This window comes from Haliotis rufescens, unplaced genomic scaffold, assembly GCF_023055435.1.
Source record: "Haliotis rufescens isolate VD_foot unplaced genomic scaffold, xgHalRufe1.0.p SCAF_23, whole genome shotgun sequence".
NCBI classification, from domain to species: Eukaryota; Metazoa; Mollusca; class Gastropoda; order Lepetellida; family Haliotidae; genus Haliotis; species Haliotis rufescens.
The window spans coordinates 6,733,969-6,757,058 of NW_025963924.1; the positions used below are offsets into that span (position 1 = coordinate 6,733,969).

Genomic DNA, 23,090 nt, shown 5'->3' on the forward strand with positions numbered 1-23,090 from the left:
CACAATTGCATGGATCGATGCTCATGATATCAATCACTGGATTGACTTGTCCAGACTCGATTATTTACAGACCACCAACAAAAAGCTGGAATATTGCGGATTGCGGCATTGAAGAACAAACAAAGAAACGAAATATTGGACTTAATAATACACAACAGCCACTAATCTTGAGATGCACACAATATCTTTATTAAAAAGGAAACCCCAGGACGTTCTGATAATGATAATAAAGTCGAATGGTTTTTCACAATCAAGCATCCCCCTATCTCTATATTTTAACACAAGGAGTGCAACTACTATCGCCTATTACTCGTGGCACTCGTGGCACTGGTGGCACTTGTGTGTTTATGTGTAAAAGTGGGGTGTTTCATAGTAAAAATATATTTTAATCATAATCAGAACTACCGATTCCTGTGAAGAAACATACAGTGGATTTGTTGTTAGCTGATCAATCAAAGAGACCAAGTCATAGCCAAAGACTGAAGAGCGTAAACAGATGGAGGAGTACATCATGGCTACCCGCTACTACAGGAAGATGATGGAAATACCGCCCCGAGATAAAAATGGCATCGTTGGTTTACTTATGAAAGTGTATACGATCGGTGAAATAACGGACAGAATATAACAAAATAATCGGGGAATACAGTGGACACAGATATGATGTAAAATACAAGAAAGAACATGTTTTTTACCAGGTGATAGTTTCTTGAAATTTCCTTTTTCCCATATAAAAAATACGGTGGTTGTAATCCATAAAAAAGTAGGTGTGTTCCATTATGAAAAATAGAGTGACTTGAGTCAACTGAGGTAACCACATTTCTGGCAACCGGGGTTGATTAGAGTCAATCTGAGTTAACCAGTGTTAATCAAGGATAACCTAGGGCAGTATCCGAAACAGCTCATAAAATGCAACCTTAGATCTACTAGTTGCTGCCAGCAAACAGAGATACCCAACAACCCTACAACACACAACTTGAGTTAACAAGTGTTATATTTCTTGACAAAGCTCACTCCTGCATTTTACCCTTATATTGCGATTGTGAACATCGCTGTAGAGCCATCACATCGATACTTTTAATCTTTAGAAATTATAGTTAATTTGGTTTAAAAATAATAAATTTCCATCATCACTTAAATAGGAGCAAACCTGTTTCTTTAAAGGTCGCCGTGGTTAGCGTGGCTTGACAAACGCTCCTGGAACCCCGACGAACGCTCCTGGAACCCCGACGAACGCTCCTGGAACCCCGACGAACGCTCCTGGACCTCCGACGAACGCTCCTGGAACCCCGACGAACGCTCATGGAACCCCGACGAACGCTCATGGAGCCCCGATAAACAATCCTGGAATCTCGACAGACAAGCATGGAGCCTCGCAAAAGACAGGAACATTGGTCAGAGGAGTGGTTGGAGGTCTCATCGGCGGAGTCATCATCACTGCTGTCGTCGTATTGCTGTGGCGTGTGTGTCGCAAACGTAGAAGGTATGCACGCATGAGCTCACACAGGTGCTTATAAGACAACCTGCTACGCCAACAATTGATCATGTTCCAACAGAGGGAAGGCAGCTGCAGAAATTGACAGGTTTCGTGTAGGAGATGGGTGGAACTGTTTTCATTCTGTAATTAATGTCTTCTTTCCTGGTAGAGCGTATTGGATAAATTGGACCCCTAAACTAGTTCAAAGGGACTGATATAGGGATCAGGTGATCACGACCAATATAGCTTTGTCTGATCGTTGTTTAACGCCGCACTCAACAATATTCCAGCTATATGACGGTGATCTGTAAATAATCGAGTCTGGACAAGACAAGAAAGTGATTGACATCATGAGCATGGATCTACCCGATTGGGATACGATGACATGCATCAACCACGTCAGTGAGCCTGACCACCTGATCCCGCTAGCAGCATCTTACGACAAACATGGGTTGAAGAAGACCAGTTCTAACCCGAATCTTCGCGGGTATCAAAACTTACCTTATGAATGAATGCTTGTACATATTGTAATTTGACTGCATTTAATTGCCTGAAGTAATTCTTTGCACAGACATCAAGAAAGTCCCGGAGAACAGATGACAGACACTCACGCATACCAGTACAGTTATAATCCCCATACAAGTTTTCTTTACATGTGTAAAGTTCAAAACCTTTAATCTTTACGCCCTTCCCATAGATGCATTGTTTCACATATTCACCTTCTGATTGAGAATTTCTCAAGAACAACATTAAGTGTAAATTGCCGGTGGCTTTTTTTCTATTCTTTCACAACGGATGGAATTTGATTTTTTTGAACTTGCCATATAAACTATAAGTAAGTAGTTAATTGGGTGATACCTCTGTCTTTAGGGTCACACCAGCGACTCACAAGACAAAAAGAAAGGAGCAAATGAAAAGTCTTCCTCTGTCCCTGACGTAGTTACGACTTCAGTAGGATCTGATACTGGCGATTGTGCGATCATCTCAGAGTCTGGCGATCAGGGAGACTACACTGAAATTACAGATGACATCCTGGCAGCAGGAGGGGGTTCTGTGACAACAGCAAGTCATGGGATGAACCCACAGGGAGGACGTAAACCACAGCATGCTGCTGACAAACCTGACGGAGAATATAACACACTGGGAGATGCTATTGTGACCAAAGCAGGTGCTAAGCATACCTATGACAGGTTGGGACACACTAACCCTGACAAAGCTCGCCTCCGGCACACTGGGAACAACGGATCAGGTGCAGATTATTTCGTCCTGGGGGAATCTGAAGACAACTACAACAGACTAGGGCATGGTGCTACTACTATTACGACTGGTGTCAACAGTGAGTACAACAGGCTGGGGGACACTACTGAGGCTGGAAATTCTGAATTAACGGACACAGATGCGCCATCTTTGGATTACTTAGTCCTCGAGGAACCTGCAGACACGTACAACAAACTTGGAGTTGATGGGGCTGCAACTACGACTGATACAAAGAATACCTATGACCGATTAGGAAACACGGATGTTGATAGAGATTCGGAACCTTACGAAATCTTGCTTAAGAAATCAGGTGACACCTACACCAAGCTCGGAGAGAAACCGGTTGCCGATGAAGTGGAACACACGTACAACAAACTTGGAGGTGCTACAAACAAGAGAGAACCTGACGTCCCTCCTGAAGTTACTGAGGGACCCTCGTCATAGGTCTCAGCATAGTCTTATACTTTCATTGTTTAGTTCTGCAATGTATATAGTACTCAACCATATTTAAGCATTATTTGTTTTAGGAAGTTAAGACAATTGGAATGTGTGGTGAAACTTTATTGAGCAGACTAGAGGACATAATAATTTTGTCATACATGTAGCTCATGAATATCATTTTTTTCAATTCTGAGAGGTGCCTCTCTTTGGTTTGTATGTCCCATGTGAGGATTTAGTCAAGTTAATGATTTCGTACGTAGGATATGTTTAGAAACTGACTACTTTGTGTTTGTGTTTGGGGTCTGTCACTGAAAATCCAATATTTTCATATTTGTCTGGTTGAAAATGTATCTCGGTCTGTCCTTTGGTCAGAAATTGTAAATAAAAATTGTAGGATTTGAAAACAGTTACCTAATCTGGGGATGTTTTCTTCTCATAATCGAAACTGTCAATGGACGCAAGAGAAGGCGTCAATATTTTCACTGGGACGCATGTACCTTTTTATGTAAACTATTTCTGAGGTCGGTAGGTTTTCAATTAAATCACAGGGAATATAAAAATAATAAATAAACATACATATAATTACATGTATATATATATATATATATATATATATATATATATATATATATATATATATATATATTCGTTGTATTACCATCAGTTATCAAACCCTGTTATTATTATTATTATTATTATTATTATTATACTTTATTTATATTTATCTGAATATGTCATGCTTGCTGTATGTCGCACTACCATGTGGCTTGTTCTTTAATGTGTGTCTTTACTTGGAATATAACATGAAAAAATATGAAATAAATAATAATATTTTGCTTAGCTCAAACTGTAGTGTTTACTAAACGTTTCATTTTTGGCATTCTCGAAGTTGGTGAGTAAATAAGTAAACATACAACTTTATTGAAAACATCTTCTGGTTTACTGCATTTAGCGACGTCTCTATGTAGATTCTTACATCGTTGGAATGACTTCAGCCAAGCGATAACAGGCTATAGACATCATATGTTGTGATACGTATACAATATAATTGTTAATGCATCCAAACGCACAGTAAAGGGCAAGGATTAAGCAGCTGATTGGATACTAATGATTTGTTCGTTTGTTTGTTGTTTAACGCCGCACTTAGCAATATTCCAGCTATATGACGGCGGTCTATAAATAATCGAGTCTGAACCAGACAATCCAGTGATTGACATCATGAGCATCGATCCACGCAATTGGAATACGATGACATGCATCAACCAAGTCAGCGAGTCTGACCACCTGATCCCGTTATTCACCTCTGACGACGGGCATAGTCGCCTTTTACGGCAATCATGGGTTGCTGAAGACCTATTCTACGGGTCCTGAAAACAAGGCTTCCTGTGAGAATAGTGACCCTAATAACTTACCCTTGGCGGCAAAGATTGGGGTGGGCTAGACAACAGCATGGTTTACAGACGCATCAAGGTTTTGTCTCCGATTTACAGATGGCAGAAAACGTTGTTGGCGACGTAGCGGCGAGCGGTATGCCAGGGCAACAATTCTTGACCATGATCGGTCTGGGGGCGGTAGTGCCATGGTGTCACTGTAGGGCAGTGTCACACATGACAGGCGAACTGATTTGGTTATTGTGAAAGGAGCATCAATCCACGCACTTCGGATGCAAGTGTGTGCGTGAATTTTCACGGGGTCAAAATTGCTTAAATTGAAGGAAAATGCATAATTTGTCAAAATTGGCTGTAACACTTTTATTAAGTCATTAAACTATCCAAATTATGTCTTTGATGACAGGTTAAATGTTCGGTTATATGAATTTGGCAAGCAGTTTGTTTCCTCTTACTGTTATTCTAATTCTCAGTGAAAACATAAAGCGATTCTCAGTGATAAATTGTTTTTTTCTTCTTTTTCAAATCTTACGAGTAGGTAAAACACTAATTCCATTGGATTTTGGCAATAAAAACACTATTACTGCATATCAAAATCTGCATAAACCATTGTGCTACCCTATACAGAAACAAAATGAAAATATATTTAAAAGGGGCTGAGATATTGTATACAATGTTACCCCACCCCCCTTAAACCAATTTTGACGAAAATTGCTTATTGAGATATGGTGGTAGATAAAAAAATAATGTAGTGGATGAGTGGGATTATTGCAAGAATGCTTCAAAACACACAAAAAATAAAATGATAAAGAAAAATGATGTTTCAAGTTTTTTCTATGAACATCTTTGGTGGCTATCATGAATTTCAAAAGGCTGCCATTTTGACCTGTTTTTAAAATCAGGATCTAATATAGTTCTTCAACATGGTCAGCTAATATATCATATGAAAGCTTTTTACATTGTCTTTTCGATGATGTACATTATTCACTGAGTTCTGTGGTAAATTGATCCCTAACAATAAAACAAATGATATATTGAAAGCGATTTTCTCTAGCGACACCAACCCAACCCCTAAGTCAGATTTCAATTAAATTTGACATAGTTTCGCTTAAAATTGAAGATATACTGCACTTTTGTCCGAACATTATGTGAATACTTGTAGTATTATGAAGTATATAAAAATAACATCACAGGGTCAAGGGCTGTGAAATAATGTCACCTCAAGTCACCGTCAGAGTCCATCTCTTCTAGAGAGGTAGGTAAGTTGTTTCTGTTTAGGCATGACATAGCACAATTGCATCCAAAGGAACATCAGATGTTGTTCTTGGCGCAGCTACACCTGGATGAGGAGCACCTGCTTATTGTATATTTGCGAACAATTCAAGATACAGTTCTTAATACTTCAATGGATACCCTCAACAAATTCTATCAAATGTCAGGACTTAAAATAAATGTAGAAAAAACAAAAGCAATTTGGATAGTATCATTGTCTGAAAGTAATCTAGTTTTAGCACAAGACTTTAAACTTGATTGGCATAAGGGAGATTTTGAAATTTTAGGGATAACTTTAAATACATCATTGAACAACCTTTGGGTAACAATACTAGAAAAAGAATAGAACATATTAATAGACTACTAGCTAATTGGCGTAGAAGAACCTTAACTCTTATTGGAAAAATGACGGTTATCAAAACTCTTGCTATATCAACTCTGGTACACATCTTCTCTGCTCTACCCAATCCACCTAAAGCTTTTATTACCGACCTAAACACATTAATTTTTAGATTCCTTTGGAATAACAAAAACGACAAAATTAAGAGATCACCTATTAGTAGAAATTATGAAGATGGAGGTCTAAGGATGATAGATATTGAATGTTTTATCAATGCTCTCAAACTATCTTCATTACAGATTCTACAACAATCTTCCCTCTAAAACATCTTTTCAAACTTGGTTCTAATGCTGTAGAATGTTTATCTAAACATGACAACCCTTATTGGAGAGATGAATTGTCTGCTTGGAAGATATTTTACCAAAAAATGAAGGAATTTGTATGAATATGATTTAGACCACATTCTGAATCAACCACTGTGGCTGAATCATTTATTTAAATCATCTTATATTATAAAAAACTGGTTTAATCAAGGTGTCCAGAGTGTTAGAGACCTTTGCGACAACAACGGTTTTCTTAGTTTTGAAAATTTCAAACAAAAATATAAGATCCAGGGAACTTTTCTAGACTTTCAAAAATTACTGAACAATATTCCAAAGAGTTGGAGATTTCAAATCAGAGACAAAACCCTTGATGTTAATGTAGTTCAGCTGAACAATATATGTAAACACTTCTTTAATAACGTTAAAAAATCAAGGACTTTTTATGATGAACTAATTAGGAAGGATACTGTACCGAAATCATTAGAACACTGGAATATAGTTTTTGCTCAAGGTTTGGATTGGAAAGATATACTTCTATGTTATAGAAAATGCACGCGCGATTGTAAACTTTTAGATTTTCAATATCGATTTATAAACGGAATAATTTACACTAAGAAAGAATTATTCAAGATGAAACTGTAAAACTGCTTCTGAAGATATGTCTCATGTATATTTCGATTGCCAATCTGTTCAACAATTTTGGCTTAAAATTGAAAACTTCCTAAATAACAACCTGCAAACAAATTTTATCCTTTCGAAACTTAATATCTTTTTTGGTATTTCCACTCAAAACCATGTAACAAATCATATTATTATACTAGCAAAAAGATTCATCTACATATCAAACATAAAACAACAAGATTTATCTTTCGAGCAATTTCTTTCACTACTAAAAGACACAATTTGTTTGGAAAGTTTTATCGCTAAAAAAAAATAATCAATTTAACCAATATGCTCAGAAATGGCAAAACTTACATCTCATAATCTAACGAAGCAGTTGAAACATACTACCTGTTAGTTATCATCTATTTCTTGTAAACAAATATTTATAATCTCCCTCTAAGTTTGAGAAGATGACATATCCTACACAACCTGCCTGTCCTCACCTATGAAAACTATAACTTGTGTTAATAGTGTCATATATATACATGTTAATACCTACACTTGTAACAATATACATGAAATGGAATAATTAAAAAAAAGATTTAAAAAAAAAATTAAAAAAAATTGACATAGTTTCGCTTAGAATTGTAGATATACTGCACTTTTGTCTGAGCATTTTACTAGTTTATCATTTGAGTGAATAAAAACATATGTGAATACTTGTAGTATTATGAAGTATATAAAAATTACATCACAGAGTCAAGGGCTGTGAAATAATGTCACCTCAAGTCACCGTCAGAGTCCTTCTCTTCTGGAGAGGTAGGTTAGTTGTTTCTGTTTAGGCATGACATAGCACAATTGCATCCAAAGGAACATCAGATGTTGTTCTTGGCGCAGCTACATCTGGATGAGGAGCACCTGCTTATTGTACATTTGCAGGTGAACAATTCTAGACACAGTTCATAATGTTACTTTAACAACCAAAACCACATGTTGTCATGGATGGAAATGCGAATACAAATTGTCATCAGATGTAAAATAAGGTGGTGGTTAAACAACAAACACCATATCAGATGTGTACAAAAATCATTTTATTTATTTTCTATCGTTTTAAAATGTCTTCCAACTGTCCGCTCTTTGTGAGGATGATGATAAACATACCAGCCAAAAGACTACTCAAATCAATTAAGGACCATCCGAATCGGCACACAACCCAATCAATTAGGTCAGCACACAAAACATGTATACCATTTAGTTTGGAACTAAATTCTGAACAGCACTCTGTAGAATACTATTAAAAGAAGTTCAGGACCACAAGACAACCCTGTGCTTGTAGTAAGAGGCGACTAACGGGATCGGGTGGTCAGGCTCACTGATCATGAGTTGGTTGATGCATGTCATCATATCCCAATTGTATGGATCGATGCTCATGATATCAATCACTTGAATTTCTAGTCCAGACTCGATTATTTACAGACCGCCGACATATGGCTGGAATATTGCGGAGTGTGGCATTAAAGAATAAACAAAGAAACGAAATATTGGACTTAATAATACACAACAGCCACCAATCTTGAGATGCACACGATATCTTTAATAAAAAGAAAAACCCAGGACGTTCTGATTATGATAATAAAGTCGTATGGTATTTCACAATCAAACATCCCCTTATCTCTATATATTAACACCAGGGGTGCAATGTCATCTCTTCATATTTCGCCTATTACTCGTGGCTCTCATGGCACTCGAATGTTTATGTGTAAAAGAGGGGTATTTCATTGTAAAAATATATTTTAATCGTATTCGGAACTACTGATTCCTGCGAAGAAACATACAGTGGATTTGTTGTCAGCTGATCAATCAAAGTTCAAGTCATAGCCATAGACTGAAGTGCGTAAACAGATGGAGGAGTACATCAAGACTACTACTATGCACACAACTACAATTTACTTAATACACAACTCTACAAACAACTTCTGTTTAATCCAACACACTCGTACACAGGTATTTACTCGTTACTCCAAAACACTACTAAGCACACAACTACTTTTGCGTAATACACTAATATACACACAAATACTGTTTACGCAATACAAAACCATACAGGCAACTACTATTTACTCAATACACTACTATACAGACATGTACTGTTTACTCAATACACAACTATACAGAGAACTACTGTTTGCTCAATACACTACTATAGAGACAAGTACTGTTTACTCAATATACTACTATACACACAACTACTGTTTACTCAATACACTACTATACACTCAACTACTGTTTACTCAATACACTTCTATACAGACAACTACTGTTTACTCAATACTCTACTATACACACAACTACTGTTTACTCAATACACTTCTATACAGACAACTACTATATACTCAATGGACAACTATAGAGACAACCACTATTCACTCAATACACAGCTATAGAGACAACCACTGTTTACTCAAAACACAACTATACAGACAACTACTGTTTACTCAATACACTTCTATAAGGACCACTACTATTTACTTAAAACAGAACTATAGAGACAACTACTGTTTACTTAATACACAGCTATACACACAACTACTGTTTACTCAATACACTTCTATACAGACAACTACAGTTTACTCAATACTCTACTATACACACAACTACTGTTTACTCAATACACTACTATACAGACATCTACTGTTTACTCAATACACAACTATACCGACAACTACTGTTTACTCAATACACAGCTATACAGACAACTACTGTTTACTCAATACACTTCTATACAGACAACTACTGTTTACTCAATACTCTACTATACAAACAACTACTGTTTACTCAATACACTTCTATACAGACAACTACTATATACTCAATGAACAACTATAGAGACAACCACTGTTTACTCAAAACACAACTATACAGACAACTACTGTTTACTCAATACACTTCTATAAGGACAACTACTATTTACTTAAAACAGAACTATAGAGACAACTACTGTTTACTTAATACACAGCCATACACACAACTACTGTTTACTCAATACACTTCTATACAGACAACTACTGTTTACTCAATACACAACTATACAGACAACAACTGTTTACTCAAAACACAACTATACAGACAACTACTGTTTACTCAATACACAACAATAGAGACAACTACTGTTTACTCAATACACAACAATAGAGAGAACTACTATTTACTCAATACACAACAATAGAGACAACTACTGTTTACTCAATACACAACAATAGAGACAACTACTGTTAACTCAATACACAACTATAAGGACAACTTCTGTTTACTCAATACACTTCTATAGAGGGAACTACTGTTTACTCATGATCAATACACTTCTATAGAGGCAACTACTGTTTACTCAATACACAACTATACAGAGAACTACTGTTTGCTCAATACACTACTATAGAGACAAGTACTGTTTACTCAATATACTACTATACACACAACTACTGTTTACTCAATACACTACTATACACTCAACTACTGTTTACTCAGTACACTACTATACACACAACTACTGTTTACTCAATACTCTACAATACACACAACTACTGTTTACTCAGTACACTATTAAACAGACAACTGCTGTTTACTCAATGCTCTACTGTACACACACCACTGTTTACTCAATACACTACTATATACTCAACTACTGTTTACTCAGTACACTACTATACACACAAATACTGTTAATTCAATACTCTACAATACACACAACTACTGTTTACTCAGTACACTATTGTACAGACAACCACTGTTTACTAAATACTCTACTATACACACTACTGTTTGCTCAATACACTACAATACAGACAACTACTGTTTTAACATTGATATACAGACAACTACTGTTTACTCAGTACACTTATATACACACAACTACTGTTTACTATATACAGAACTATACACACAACTGCTGTTTGCTCAATACACTACTAAACACTCAACTACTGTATACTCAATACACTACTGTACACACAATTTCTGTTTACTCAATACACTACTATACACACTACTGTTTGCTCTCATACACTACTATACAGACAACTACTATTTGCTCAATTCACAACTATACATCCAACTTCTGTTTACTCAATACACTACTATACACAATACTATTGTTTGCTCAAAACACTTCTATACACTCAACTACTGTTTACTCCCACACAATACAATACACACACCTACTTTTTGCTCTAATACACTAATTTACACACAACTACTGTTTGCTAAATACACTACTATACATACAACTTCTGTTTGCTCAATATACTGATATACACACCACTGTTTTCTCAATATACTACTATACAGACATTTTTCTCAAGCACACTATTTTACTGACAACTGCTAATCAATAATACAGCACATGGAATTTATTGCTTGCACAAAAGAAAATACTTTGTTTTAAACGTTTTAAAACATATTTCTGTACATAAAACAGGGACTTTTGTACCAGATGTATTTCACAATTGAACATAAACGAAGGAAAATAAATGTGTTATGATTATTACAGCCATGGGTACTATACAACATTCATATATTTTTTCAAATATCTTTAGGGGCCGTTGAAGTGTTATCTGTTTCTGTACATTACATGAAGATCACATGGATTCACATGGGGACAGAACATAAACTGGCCATTGCTTAGCTTGGGTATTGTTTTTTTCATGACATGATTATTTTGGCACAGAAAAGTAAATATAATTTTGGTAAAGTTTTACGAAATTGCAGTAATCATCTGCGAAACAATGATAAATATATGGTTATGCAGGCATCACCTGAGTCAGAAATACTCCTTGTCGGTCATTTGAAACATTAGGTATACCAGGGTTTCTTCCCTTGTACTGCAGTTAAACGAAATGTGTACACGTAATACTGTTTGCCCGAATCCGATGTTCACAAGTATTGCATGTGGCACCGACCCGTGAAGATCTGGGTTAGAATGGGTCTTCTGTAACCCATTTTATACCATAAGATGCGATTATGCTTGTCATAAGAGGCGACTAAAGGGATGGGGTTGTCAGGCTCGCTGACTTTGTTGATGCATTTCATCGTACAAATTACATAGATCGATGCTCATGTTGTCAATCACTGGATTGTCTTGTCCAGACTCGATGATTTACAAAACCCCGTCATATAGCTGGGATGTTGCTGAGAGCGGCGTTCAACAACAAACAAACAATTGCGCACTGCGTTTCAAATCACACTTTCGGTCACTGTGACATTGAAGATTCAAGGTAAACCAGTGCAGTATTTCAAGTGTTATTTGTTATTTTTAAGCGGCATTGTTGTTCCAACATTTGTGATAAAAGATGTAGCTAGATAAATAACACTTTTGATATGACAAAGTCTACACTTTTCCCTGTCCACAATGCGTGGCACAAGCCATGAATCATTTTACAACTTCGTGTGTACAGGAAAACATTTAAACACAGCAAATAAGCAGTGACTGTAAAGTCACGATTTTTCCTGTCCCGTGTTACGTAACACCCCTTGACAGCGGACGAAGCCCCACCCTATTCATTGTAATCAGAGCGTTACAGTCTTTTATACAAACAACATGTGATTGAGGTAAGGATATACTTCCCGGTCTGATCTGTGTTGGTATTGCTCAAGGTACCGACACAGTAAGATCGACTCCAGTCAACTAATTTGAGGTCAGTTTCAATATACCTACTTTCTGTGACAAACGTTCATTTCTTTCAACTCTGGAGGAAAGTGTGTTACATGCATATAACTCATAACCGCTTCGAGTGGCCTCATTAACTAAGTGGTCAGAAATAATCAGGAATGAATGTCATTTGATGGAGGATTTCCGAGTGCGGTTTATCAGAAACACTGCTGATGGTTTGGTTGAGTTGCTAGCAGTGTAGTCATTGGTCACTTCGTACAAGTTTCATCCAAATGGGTTTATGGTTCCATATCTATGTACTGTACTACTTTCCTTCTGCATATGAGACTTGATAAGAACGCTTCACAGACGAACCAAGATTAGGTGTTCGTCTGTAAAAGCTGACAACTCTACAGATTATGACAGGGAACAGACCAATACACGGTATAAGAAATAACAGATCGGGAATTATGCATAATATACGGCCTTAAGCAGTTATAGATGGATCACGGGGAGATGGATTAGCGAGGTCCACTTGAAATTGAAGTTAAATCATTATGATGACGTCACGCTTTTGTTGTTGTTGATTCTGAGCAAGGATTTCCTGAATGTGTAAAACTGACACAACTGTAGGTCATTATACACAATTAGAGAGAGATTAAATATAACTATAACATGGTTTTAGTCAGAGAAATCACTCGAATCCGGAACTAGAATCACCAGATTCTCACAATTTCCCCAGTATGTATTACCAACACGTAGTTAGTCAGTGTTGATATGGCAATGTTTACATGTATATGAAATCAGCAGGAAAACATGCCGCCATATCACTGAAGTTACTTTCCCAGCCCGTGTACAAATATACCGACAAACACTACCGCTATGTAAAGCATGACTGAACACGAAACACGCGCCTGTTCTGTTACTTTGGCTAAAGGTTTTATCACTCTAATCTGCCTTGAAATTGTCGTTTTTTTCACACATTACATATTCTCATTACAGATTTCTGACCGGCGTAACAAATGGAGGGAGTGTATGTATTTGTAGGTATGGAACTGTGCACAGCTTCATAATATCTAGTTAGATTGTTATTAGTATATGCAACATTTCTGATAGTTTTAGCCTTTATTGAAATTTTGCGGTTTGTGTAAGTTTCAACATGAATTTATTTTGCTCATGATGAGTCGCTCAAGGCAGAGATTTCATATGAGTGAGTTGGGTTTGACGCCGGTTTTAACAGTATTCCAGTTATATCACGGCTTGTCAGCTTAATGTGGGAGGAAAGTCCGAAGTGATGCAGGTCTCAGAAGTTTACCACTTCGGTGAAACCCACGACCACGGGTATGGTGCTGACAAACCTAGAAACATAATCGGGTCGAAACGGGATTCGAACCCACAATCATAGGTTTCAGGCGTGGATTTCTTATGAACATGGAAAGTGTTTTGTCGCTGTTATTTACATCAGAAATATGGACAGGGACTTTGTTAAGTGTCGATTCCCAAATTGAAACAATATGTTAATCCTGAAATCTGTACATAATAGAACTTAGTGTGAAACCAACAAACAACCAACAAATGTTATACAATCAACAAATATATTACAAAACTCACTAAGTTTACAAATCAATACAAATTACTGCACATCGATTACAATTACAGTAAACAATAGAGTAGTAGTACAATATTGAATGGCAATAAATAATATGATGGCAGTGTTCAGTATCATATACAAAAATACAGTGGTGACAGGAAAAGTCAGTGATAATATATATTCACCCAGTGGCGACAGTGGTCAAGCTTTCGTGATGGACTAGGCAGGCAGTCAGGGATGATGAGCGATCCTCACATAAAAGCTGGTCTTGACGTGATGAAAATGCACGCGCATGCGTGTGTGTGTTACGAAAAGACGCTATTGTATCCTTATATACTGTCCAACTGACTTTGATTACTTGCTCGACAGCGCTGTAAGGCTCTGTACAATGCACAACGTGTCTCGCCGTCTCCGGAAGGTACCACACCACTCTTAATATAGTAACTGACTGACGACTGCATACGTTAACAAGTACTACATACCTGACGACTAATCACTGCCCAAATACAATGCAATGAACGGCTACCGAATCTCTACAGAAACAATGTAACACCGTTACAATCATTGTTAAACAATAAAACACACCGCCATATAACAACTTATGGACACGTATATGCTGTTTACGAGATATTGGACATATGGGTTGATTTCAATACCCTCTATAGTCGCCACCATTTTTATAATTTATGCTTAGTTGTATTATTTTGTGAACTGGCAAATATATGAAATGAGGAATGCTATAATCAATTTACATTCAAACTTTCAATGATTTGACAAGAAATATACTCTTCAAAAAAAGAAACGCAATGCGGACATTGTTGGCCATAAAAACAAAATTGGCGGACCAAAATTGGATGTGCAAAATAAAGAGGTTTAATATGTTATAGTGTCAGTGACAAATTTCCCGGATCAAAATGATCCCAGCAAGGACATGCAAACCATTATTCAGGAAACACGTACGATTAGGAAAAACGCACCCAGTGCATTAACAAAAGGACCATGGAACTGCACGCACTGCACTATGAACGGTATTAAAGTGCAGGTTCTCGTTGCCTGGCATCCGCGTCAATCGAACAGTAACAGTTCGACAACATGTCAAGATAATCAGAAGTGCAAAGAAACAACGTCATAGGCCGCTTGCAGGCAGGGGAATCCCGTTCAGCTGTAGCCAGGGTCTCCTCCGTCGAGGGGATGGAAGACCACGGGTCTACAGACGTCGGGGAGAACGTAACGCCGGAAACTGCGTACAGGAAGTGGACAGGTTTGGTGGGGGTAGCTTTATGATGTGGACGGATATATCTCATCATGGCAGGACAGGTTTGGTCCATATCCAGGGCAACCTTACGCCTCAACGATACATCAACGACATTGTCCTACCTCACGTCCTCCCAATTGCAGCCAACGGCAACGGTGTTTTCCAGCAGGACAGTGCTCGACCGCATACAACACGGATCACAAGAGCCTGTCAACACAACAACAACGTTAATGTTTTCCCCTGGCCCTCCAGATCCCCGGATTTGAACCCGATAGAGCACCTGTGGGATGAATTGGATAGACGGCAACGCCGACGTCAAACACAATCCCAGACGTTGCAGCAGTTGGCTTTTCCGTTGCAGGCCGCGTGGGCTACCATTCCCCAGGATGTGATTCGCATACTCGTCTCTTCCATGGGCAGGAGATGTCAGGCCGCTATCGATTCCAGCGGGGGACAAACGCGTTATTGATTGTAACTGACCTACACCTTGGACTTTTCCTATGTATCGATAACTGAGATGACTACAATCACCAAGTGTTCTCTCCACAACATTTTTGGCTCAATACCTTGTACGGTTCCTCGTATAAATGTATTTCCTACCTCACACAAATCTGGCTTTGCGTTTCTTTTTCTTGAAGAGTATAGTTTTTTTTAAATGAATGTGTACTTTACTGAGCATATTTATGTTTAGTTTCCGTCATCTGGATCTGTGTTGCATCAATGTCGTAAGTACGGCATAGCAATGAGTGCTTATTTGAATTGATTTGTTCTGATACACCAGTATATTGATCTAAAGAATTTACAAAGACATTGATTCTCAGTGCATATCGGTTATCTTGCATGATATACACATATCTGTTATCTTGTATACCTATATCAATATATCTGTTTTCTTGGCAAGACTATTAAACACCAGATAATTTGGGTTGTACTTTTCCCATTCCCATTCCCATTTCACATTCACGGTCGAGCATATAAAAGAGAAACGAATGCAGGAAAGATAATCATATATTTTTGTATGACATTATGTCATAAAGAAAATACATTAAGCCAAATTTCATCGCGTATTCTATACGTGTGGTTCAACGCAGGCCATAAGTTCGCCATTTTACACAAAGGTTGATATTACTTAAATATATACAGGTAGCATTTGTTCCTTCTTTGTTTTGAGTGAATTTGATAAGTTGTTGATGAAATATGATAGCAATTGGTATGTCTTAAACGATATGACGTATATTTCAAAGAAAGTTGGTATTTCTCATTGTTGTTATTAGGTATGATCATGAACATATTGAATATTTATTTTTCAGACAAAAAGAACATATAAGGAAATACATATGTGAAATTAGTGCTTGCAATGGACAACTTAATGTTGAAGGTAGTTTTATTATTCATTAAAGATGAACAAATATAATCTGATCATCTAACTCAAGAAACATAAGATGACTTACGCTACTGTTGCTCAAAGAAAATTTTAAGGCAACCATATTGATAAACATTACATGAAATTCATTTAGCTTCAGTGATTTCTGTATGTACTTTCTTCAGTCAATGGTGACCCTCAAAATTGTGACTGCCTTACTGAGGATAGAGGACACTGTGTTGAACTTGTCATAGATTCATCCACGTGTGGAGATTTGTAAGTATTGACAGGTTGTCTGTCCCTATGTTTAGCGAAACATACATGTATTTGATAATAGCTTTATTTGAACCAAAAGATAAAACGAACGTTTTGGGATGATGTCAGACAATAGGCCTACTTGCCCTCATCAAACATTCTGCAAACGAATTGTGTCTGTCTCTAATAGAGCGCGTCCGATGAAGATTCCGGGTTAGAATAAGTCTTCAGCAACCCATGCCTGTCCTGAGAGGTGACTAACGGGATCCGGTAGTAAGACTTGGTTGATGCATGTCATCGATCCAAATTGCATGGATCGATGCTCATGATGTAAATCACCTGATTGTCTGGTCCAGACTATTTACAAACCGCCGTCATATAGCTGGATTATTGCTGAGTGCGGCATTAAACAACAACAACAACAACAACAACAACAACAACAACAACAACAAAAGTGAATTCGAGAGCATATTACAGCCCCATGAATTTCAGTTGCTACATAGAGCACCGTATTTCCTCGATTAATCGCCGAGTAACGGAGTATGTGAAAACAATAAACACCGAGTCTTAAACGCCAGGTAGCTAAAGACAAATGAATGAAACAGTTCGAGTTCCACAACTCATACATATTACATTTCAACTAATGTATGTGTACAACATATTGTCTCCGGAAAACAGAAGCATGTTACAGCTGCAGAACTACGGTACCGAGGATGGATTGAGGAAGAATGTCTGAAAGAAATATACGCCAGGGCGTATAATCGAGGAAATACGGTACTAGCTATGAAGTTCATGTCGCTCGTGAAATAAACTGAAAAGTATTTAACCGGGACAATAAACATGATAATCATTTATTTGAAGCTTATTTTTCCAACTTTTATGATACAACAATAAGGAATGATCGATGATTTTTTTAATGAGATCGGCAAAGAAAGCAGCCGCCAATAGCGACTCAAGGGGGGCACTCTACAATATCGCGGTATCGCTGTTTTCAGGGATGATACGTGTGGAATATATGCTTGAAAGTACTTCCTGTTAGGAATGATGCATAATTATTATGCATACGACATAGGTTGGGTCAACGGAGACCGTCCAAACAAATGTGTTTTTTTCTAACCCTTTTCGAATGGATTAAGGGGTAATGCTAACTTAAAAAAACATTTCTGAAATTTATGAACATATCGTGCTCAGATTTGCATAAGTAAGCAGCCGACAGGGGGTGTGGATTACAAAATTTTCCGAGACCGCGATGATATAGAAATTGAGAATACTTGAACGGGGAAAAATAGAGTTGAAACACATAGCTACATAGCCTACACGTTTCTTCATGTCAAATGTTTTAGTTGAAACTTATAGTTAAAGGGCTACCAAACATTACTGTATTTCAGGTTTAACACTGGCGGACATGGGCTGTGTTCAGAAGGTAACCACCGTCTTTGCATATGATAATGAAAAAGAGAGGAATTTTGATTTTACCTTACTATACATAAACACTTTGAATGGATTCGAACATACCTAAGTTTTAATAGTAAGTTTTAATAAGGAAATCAGTCACATATGTAATATACATATAAGCCCCAAAACAAATTTAAATATCCTCTCTCATATATATATATATATAGAATATTTAATTTTATTATTGTTATATTGGCTTGAAGAAATACATATTTTATTTTCAGATAAACCCTGTACATGTACAAATCGTGGGCTACATTGTTGCACATCAGACACCCAATTGAAGCAAAGGTAAGTAATCTTTCAAAAACTGATGAATATATCTTCAGACAGACCAGATAGTTTTTTCAACTACACTAGCAAAACCAGATCTTTTAAAAGAAAATGTCGGGGTCAATTTTTTTTTCTATGTGGACAGTCCCCCCCACGCACCACAACGTATACTTACATATTAAAAATGTCTTGATTATTAACTCTCATACGTCTCTTGCAGCATCCTACACTTTAACTGTGAGTATATGTATTTTGGCTAGTGATATTCGCAATCTGGCTCTAATGTTCTGTCTTTATTTGATCTAAGTATGACTTAAAATTGTCCTTATGCAATAAAGAATTCACACATTTGCTCTCGAATATGCATCGCCAGGTTATTATTGTACCTATTGGACACTTGAGGTATCTCTCGCTTGCATAGGGATCCACAGGGCTTCTTTTTTGTATTTCAATAGTTTTGAAATTTCCTTTTTCCCAGTGATTGATGTGGGTATGTAGAATTTTGGTTTGTTGCCAGGAAATATCGGGTTCAGGATGGTCATAATATTGTTATTTTAGTACATTAATTCAACCTTATGTAATCCATTAAAAAGTAGGTGCGATTCAGTATGAAAAATTGATTGACTTGAGTCAACCAAGTTAACCTTATTTCAGGCAACCAGGGTTGATTAGAGTCAACCTGAGTTAACCAGTGTTAATCAAGGATAACTGAGGGCAGTATCCGAAACAGAACATTAGATCTTCTAGTTGCTGCCAGCAAACAGAGAAACACGACAACCCTACAACACACAACTTGAGTTAACAAGTGTTTCATTTCTTGTTCTTGACAAAGCTCACTCCTGTATATTACCCTTATATTACGGTTGTGAACTTCGCTGTAGAGACACCATATCGATACTTTTAATCTTTTGAAATTATCGACGTAATGAAAAGATAGTTAATTTGCTTTAAAAATAAAAAGATTCCATCATCCCTTAAATAAGAGCAAACCTGACGTTCTTTAAAGGTGTCAATCAGCATGGTGCCTCGACAAACAAGCCTGGAGCCTCGCAAAAGTCAGGAACATTGGTCGGAGGAGTGGTTGGAGGTCTCATCGGCGGAGTCATCATCACTGCTGTCGTCGTATTGCTGTGGCGTGTGTGTCGCAAACGTAGAAGGTATGGACGCATGAGCTCACACAGGTGCTTATAAAACAACCTGCTACGTCAACAATTGATCATGTTCCAACAGAGGGAATGCATCTGCATGAATTGGCAGGTTTCGTGTAGGAGATGGGTGGAACTGTAATCATTATATAATTACTGTCTTCTTTCCTGGTAGAGCGTATTTGATACATTGGACCCCTAAACTAGTTCAAAGGGGCTGATATAAGGATCAGGTGATCACGACCAATATAGCTTTGTCTGTTGGTTGATTAACGCCGCACTCAGCAATATTCCAGCTGTACGACGAAGGTCTGTAAATAATCGAATCTGGACAAGACAATCCAGTGATTGACATCATGAGCATGGATCTACCCGATTGGGATACGATGAGATGCATCAACCACGTCAGTGAGCCTGACCACCTGATCCCGCTTGTGACAAGCATTGGTTGCTGAAGACCAGTTCTAACCCGGTTCTTCGCTGGTACCAAGATAGGTGCATCACCAACTTACCTTATGAATGAATGCTTGTACATATTGTAATTTGACTTCATTTAATTGCCTGAAGTAATTCTTTGCACAGACATCAAGAAAGTCCCGGAGAACAGATGACAGACACTCACGCATACCTGGGCCCAGTACGTACAGATTCAGTACAGTTGTAATCCTCATACAAGTTATCTTTAAATGTGTAAAGTTCAAAACTTTTAATCTTTACGCTCTTCCCATAGATGTATTGCTTCCATTATTCACCTTCTGATTCAGTTTTTTCTCAAGAACAACTTGCGGTATAAACTATAAGTAAGTAGTTAACTGGGTTATACATCTATCCTTAGGGTCACACCAGCGACTCACAAGACAAAAACAAAGGAGCAAATGAAAAGTCTTCCTCTGTCCCTGATGTAGTTAAGACTTCAGTGGGATCAGATACTGGCGAGTGTGCGATCATCTCAGAGTATGGCGACCAGGGAGACTACACTGAAATTACAGATGACATCACTGGGGCAGCAGGTGGGGGATCTGTGACAATAGCAAGTCATGGGATGAACCCACAGGGAGGACGTAAACCACAGCATGCTGCTGACAAACCTGACGGAGAATATAACACACTGGGAGATGCTATTGTGTCCAAAGCAGATGCTAAGCATACTTATGACAGGTTGGGAGACACGAACCCTGACAAAGCTCGCCTCCGACACAGTGGGAACAACGGATCAGGTGCAGATGATTTCTTCCTTGGGGAATCTGAAGACAACTACAACAGACTAGGGCACGGTGCTACTGCTATTACGACTGGTGTCAACAGTGAGTACAACAGACTGGGGGACACTACTGAGGCTGGAAATTCTGAATTAACGGACACTGGATCGCCATCTTTGGATTACTTTGTCCTCGAAGAACCTGCAGACACGTACAACAAACTTGGAGTTGATGGGGGTGCAACTACGACTGATACAAAGAATACCTGTGACCGATTAGGAAACACGGATGTTGATAAAAGACCTAGAGATTCGGAGCCTTACGAAATCTTGCTTAAGAAATCAGGTGACACCTACACCAAGCTCGGAGAGAAACCGTCTGCCGATGAAGTGGAACACACGTACAACAAACTTGGAGGTGCTACACACAAGAGAGAACCTGACGTCCCTCCTGATGGTACCTAGGGACCCTCGTCATAGGTCTCGGCATAGCATGTGTCTCAAACTTTCATTGTTTAGTTCTGCAATGTATATAGTACTCAACCATATTTTAGCATTATTTGTTTTAAGAAGTTAAGACAATTGGAATGTGTGGTGAAACTTTATTGAGCAGACTAGAGGACATCATAATTTTGTCATACATGAAGCTCATGAATATCATTTTTTTCAATTCTGAGAGGTGCTTCACTTTGGTTTGTATGTCCCATGTGAGGATTTAGTCAAGTTAATGAGGATTTCGTACGTAGGATATGTTTAGAAACTGACTACTTTGTGTTTGTGTTTGGGGTCTGTCACTGAAAATCCAATATTTTAATATTTGTTGGGTTGAAAATGTATCTCGGTCTGTCGTTTGGTCAGAAATTGTAAATAAAAATTGTAGGATTTGAAAACAGTTACCTAACCGGTGATGTTTTTTCTCATAATCGAAACTGTCAATGAACGCAAGAGAAGGGATCAATATTTTCACTGGGACGCATGTACCTTTTTATGTAAACTATTTCAAGGTTTTCAATTAAATCACAGGGAATATAAAAATAATAAATAAACATACATATAATTACATGTATATATATATATATATATATATATATATTTATTCGTTGTATTACCATCAGTTATCAAACCCTGTTATTATGATTAATATTATTATTATTATACTTTATTTATATTTATCTGAATATGTCATGCTTGCTGTATGTCGCACTACCATGTGGCTTGTTCTTTAATGTGTGTCTTTACTTGGAATATAACATGAAAAAATATGAAATAAATAATAATATTTTGCTTAGCTCAAACTGTAGTGTTTACTTAACGTTTCATTTTTGGCATTCTCGAAGTAGGTGAGTAAATAAGTAAACATACAACTTTATTGAAACCATCTTCTGGTTTACTGCATTTAGTGACGTCTCTATGTAGATTCTTACATCGATGGAATGACTTCAGCCAAGCGATAACGGGCTATAGACATCATATGTTGTGATACATATACAATATAATTGTTAATGCATCCAAACGTACAGTAAGGTCAAGGATTAAGCAGCTGATTGGATACTAATGATTTGTTCGTTTGTTTGTTGTTTAACGCCGCACTTAGCAATATTCCAGCTATATGACGGCGGTCTGTAAATAATCGAGGATGAACCAGAGAATCCAGTGATTGACATCATGAGCATCGATCCAGGCAATTAGAATACGATGACATGCATCAACCAAGTCAGCGAGTCTGACCACCTGATCCCGTTATTCACCTCTGACGACGGGCATAGTCGCCTTTTACGGCAATCATGGGTTGCTGAAGACCTATACTACGGGT

General features: G+C 37.5%; 2 protein-coding genes across 2 annotated transcripts; both read left to right on the top strand.

Moving 5' to 3' along the window:
• Positions 1 to 2,127: 2,127 nt before the first annotated feature.
• LOC125383499 lies at positions 2,128 to 22,318 on the top strand. Its single transcript, XM_048401822.1, has 3 exons — positions 2,128 to 2,136; positions 2,345 to 3,701; positions 22,282 to 22,318. Exons 1-2 carry the CDS (start codon positions 2,128 to 2,130, stop codon positions 3,173 to 3,175), a joined length of 840 nt encoding a protein of 279 aa, XP_048257779.1. The 3' UTR covers positions 3,176 to 3,701; positions 22,282 to 22,318.
• On the top strand, positions 12,682 to 22,274 carry LOC124146542. The gene is made up of 11 exons (XM_048401739.1): positions 12,682 to 12,702; positions 13,745 to 13,775; positions 16,280 to 16,313; positions 16,899 to 16,966; positions 17,137 to 17,227; positions 18,595 to 18,629; positions 18,886 to 18,952; positions 19,155 to 19,171; positions 19,941 to 20,115; positions 20,662 to 20,716; positions 20,915 to 22,274. Exons 3-11 carry the CDS (start codon positions 16,309 to 16,311, stop codon positions 21,740 to 21,742), a joined length of 1,341 nt encoding a protein of 446 aa, XP_048257696.1. The 5' UTR covers positions 12,682 to 12,702; positions 13,745 to 13,775; positions 16,280 to 16,308; the 3' UTR covers positions 21,743 to 22,274.
• Positions 22,319 to 23,090: the final 772 nt, after the last annotated feature.

What these genes read in the sequence shown, in the direction of transcription:
- LOC124146542 (XM_048401739.1), top strand. An exon ending in ACATGGGCTGTGTTCAGAAG is followed by an intron (nt 18,630 to 18,885) that starts GTAACCACCGTC and finishes TTTTATTTTCAG; the next exon opens with ATAAACCCTGTACATGTACA. An exon ending in GGACGCATGAGCTCACACAG is followed by an intron (nt 20,116 to 20,661) that starts GTGCTTATAAAA and finishes TTCTTTGCACAG; the next exon opens with ACATCAAGAAAGTCCCGGAG.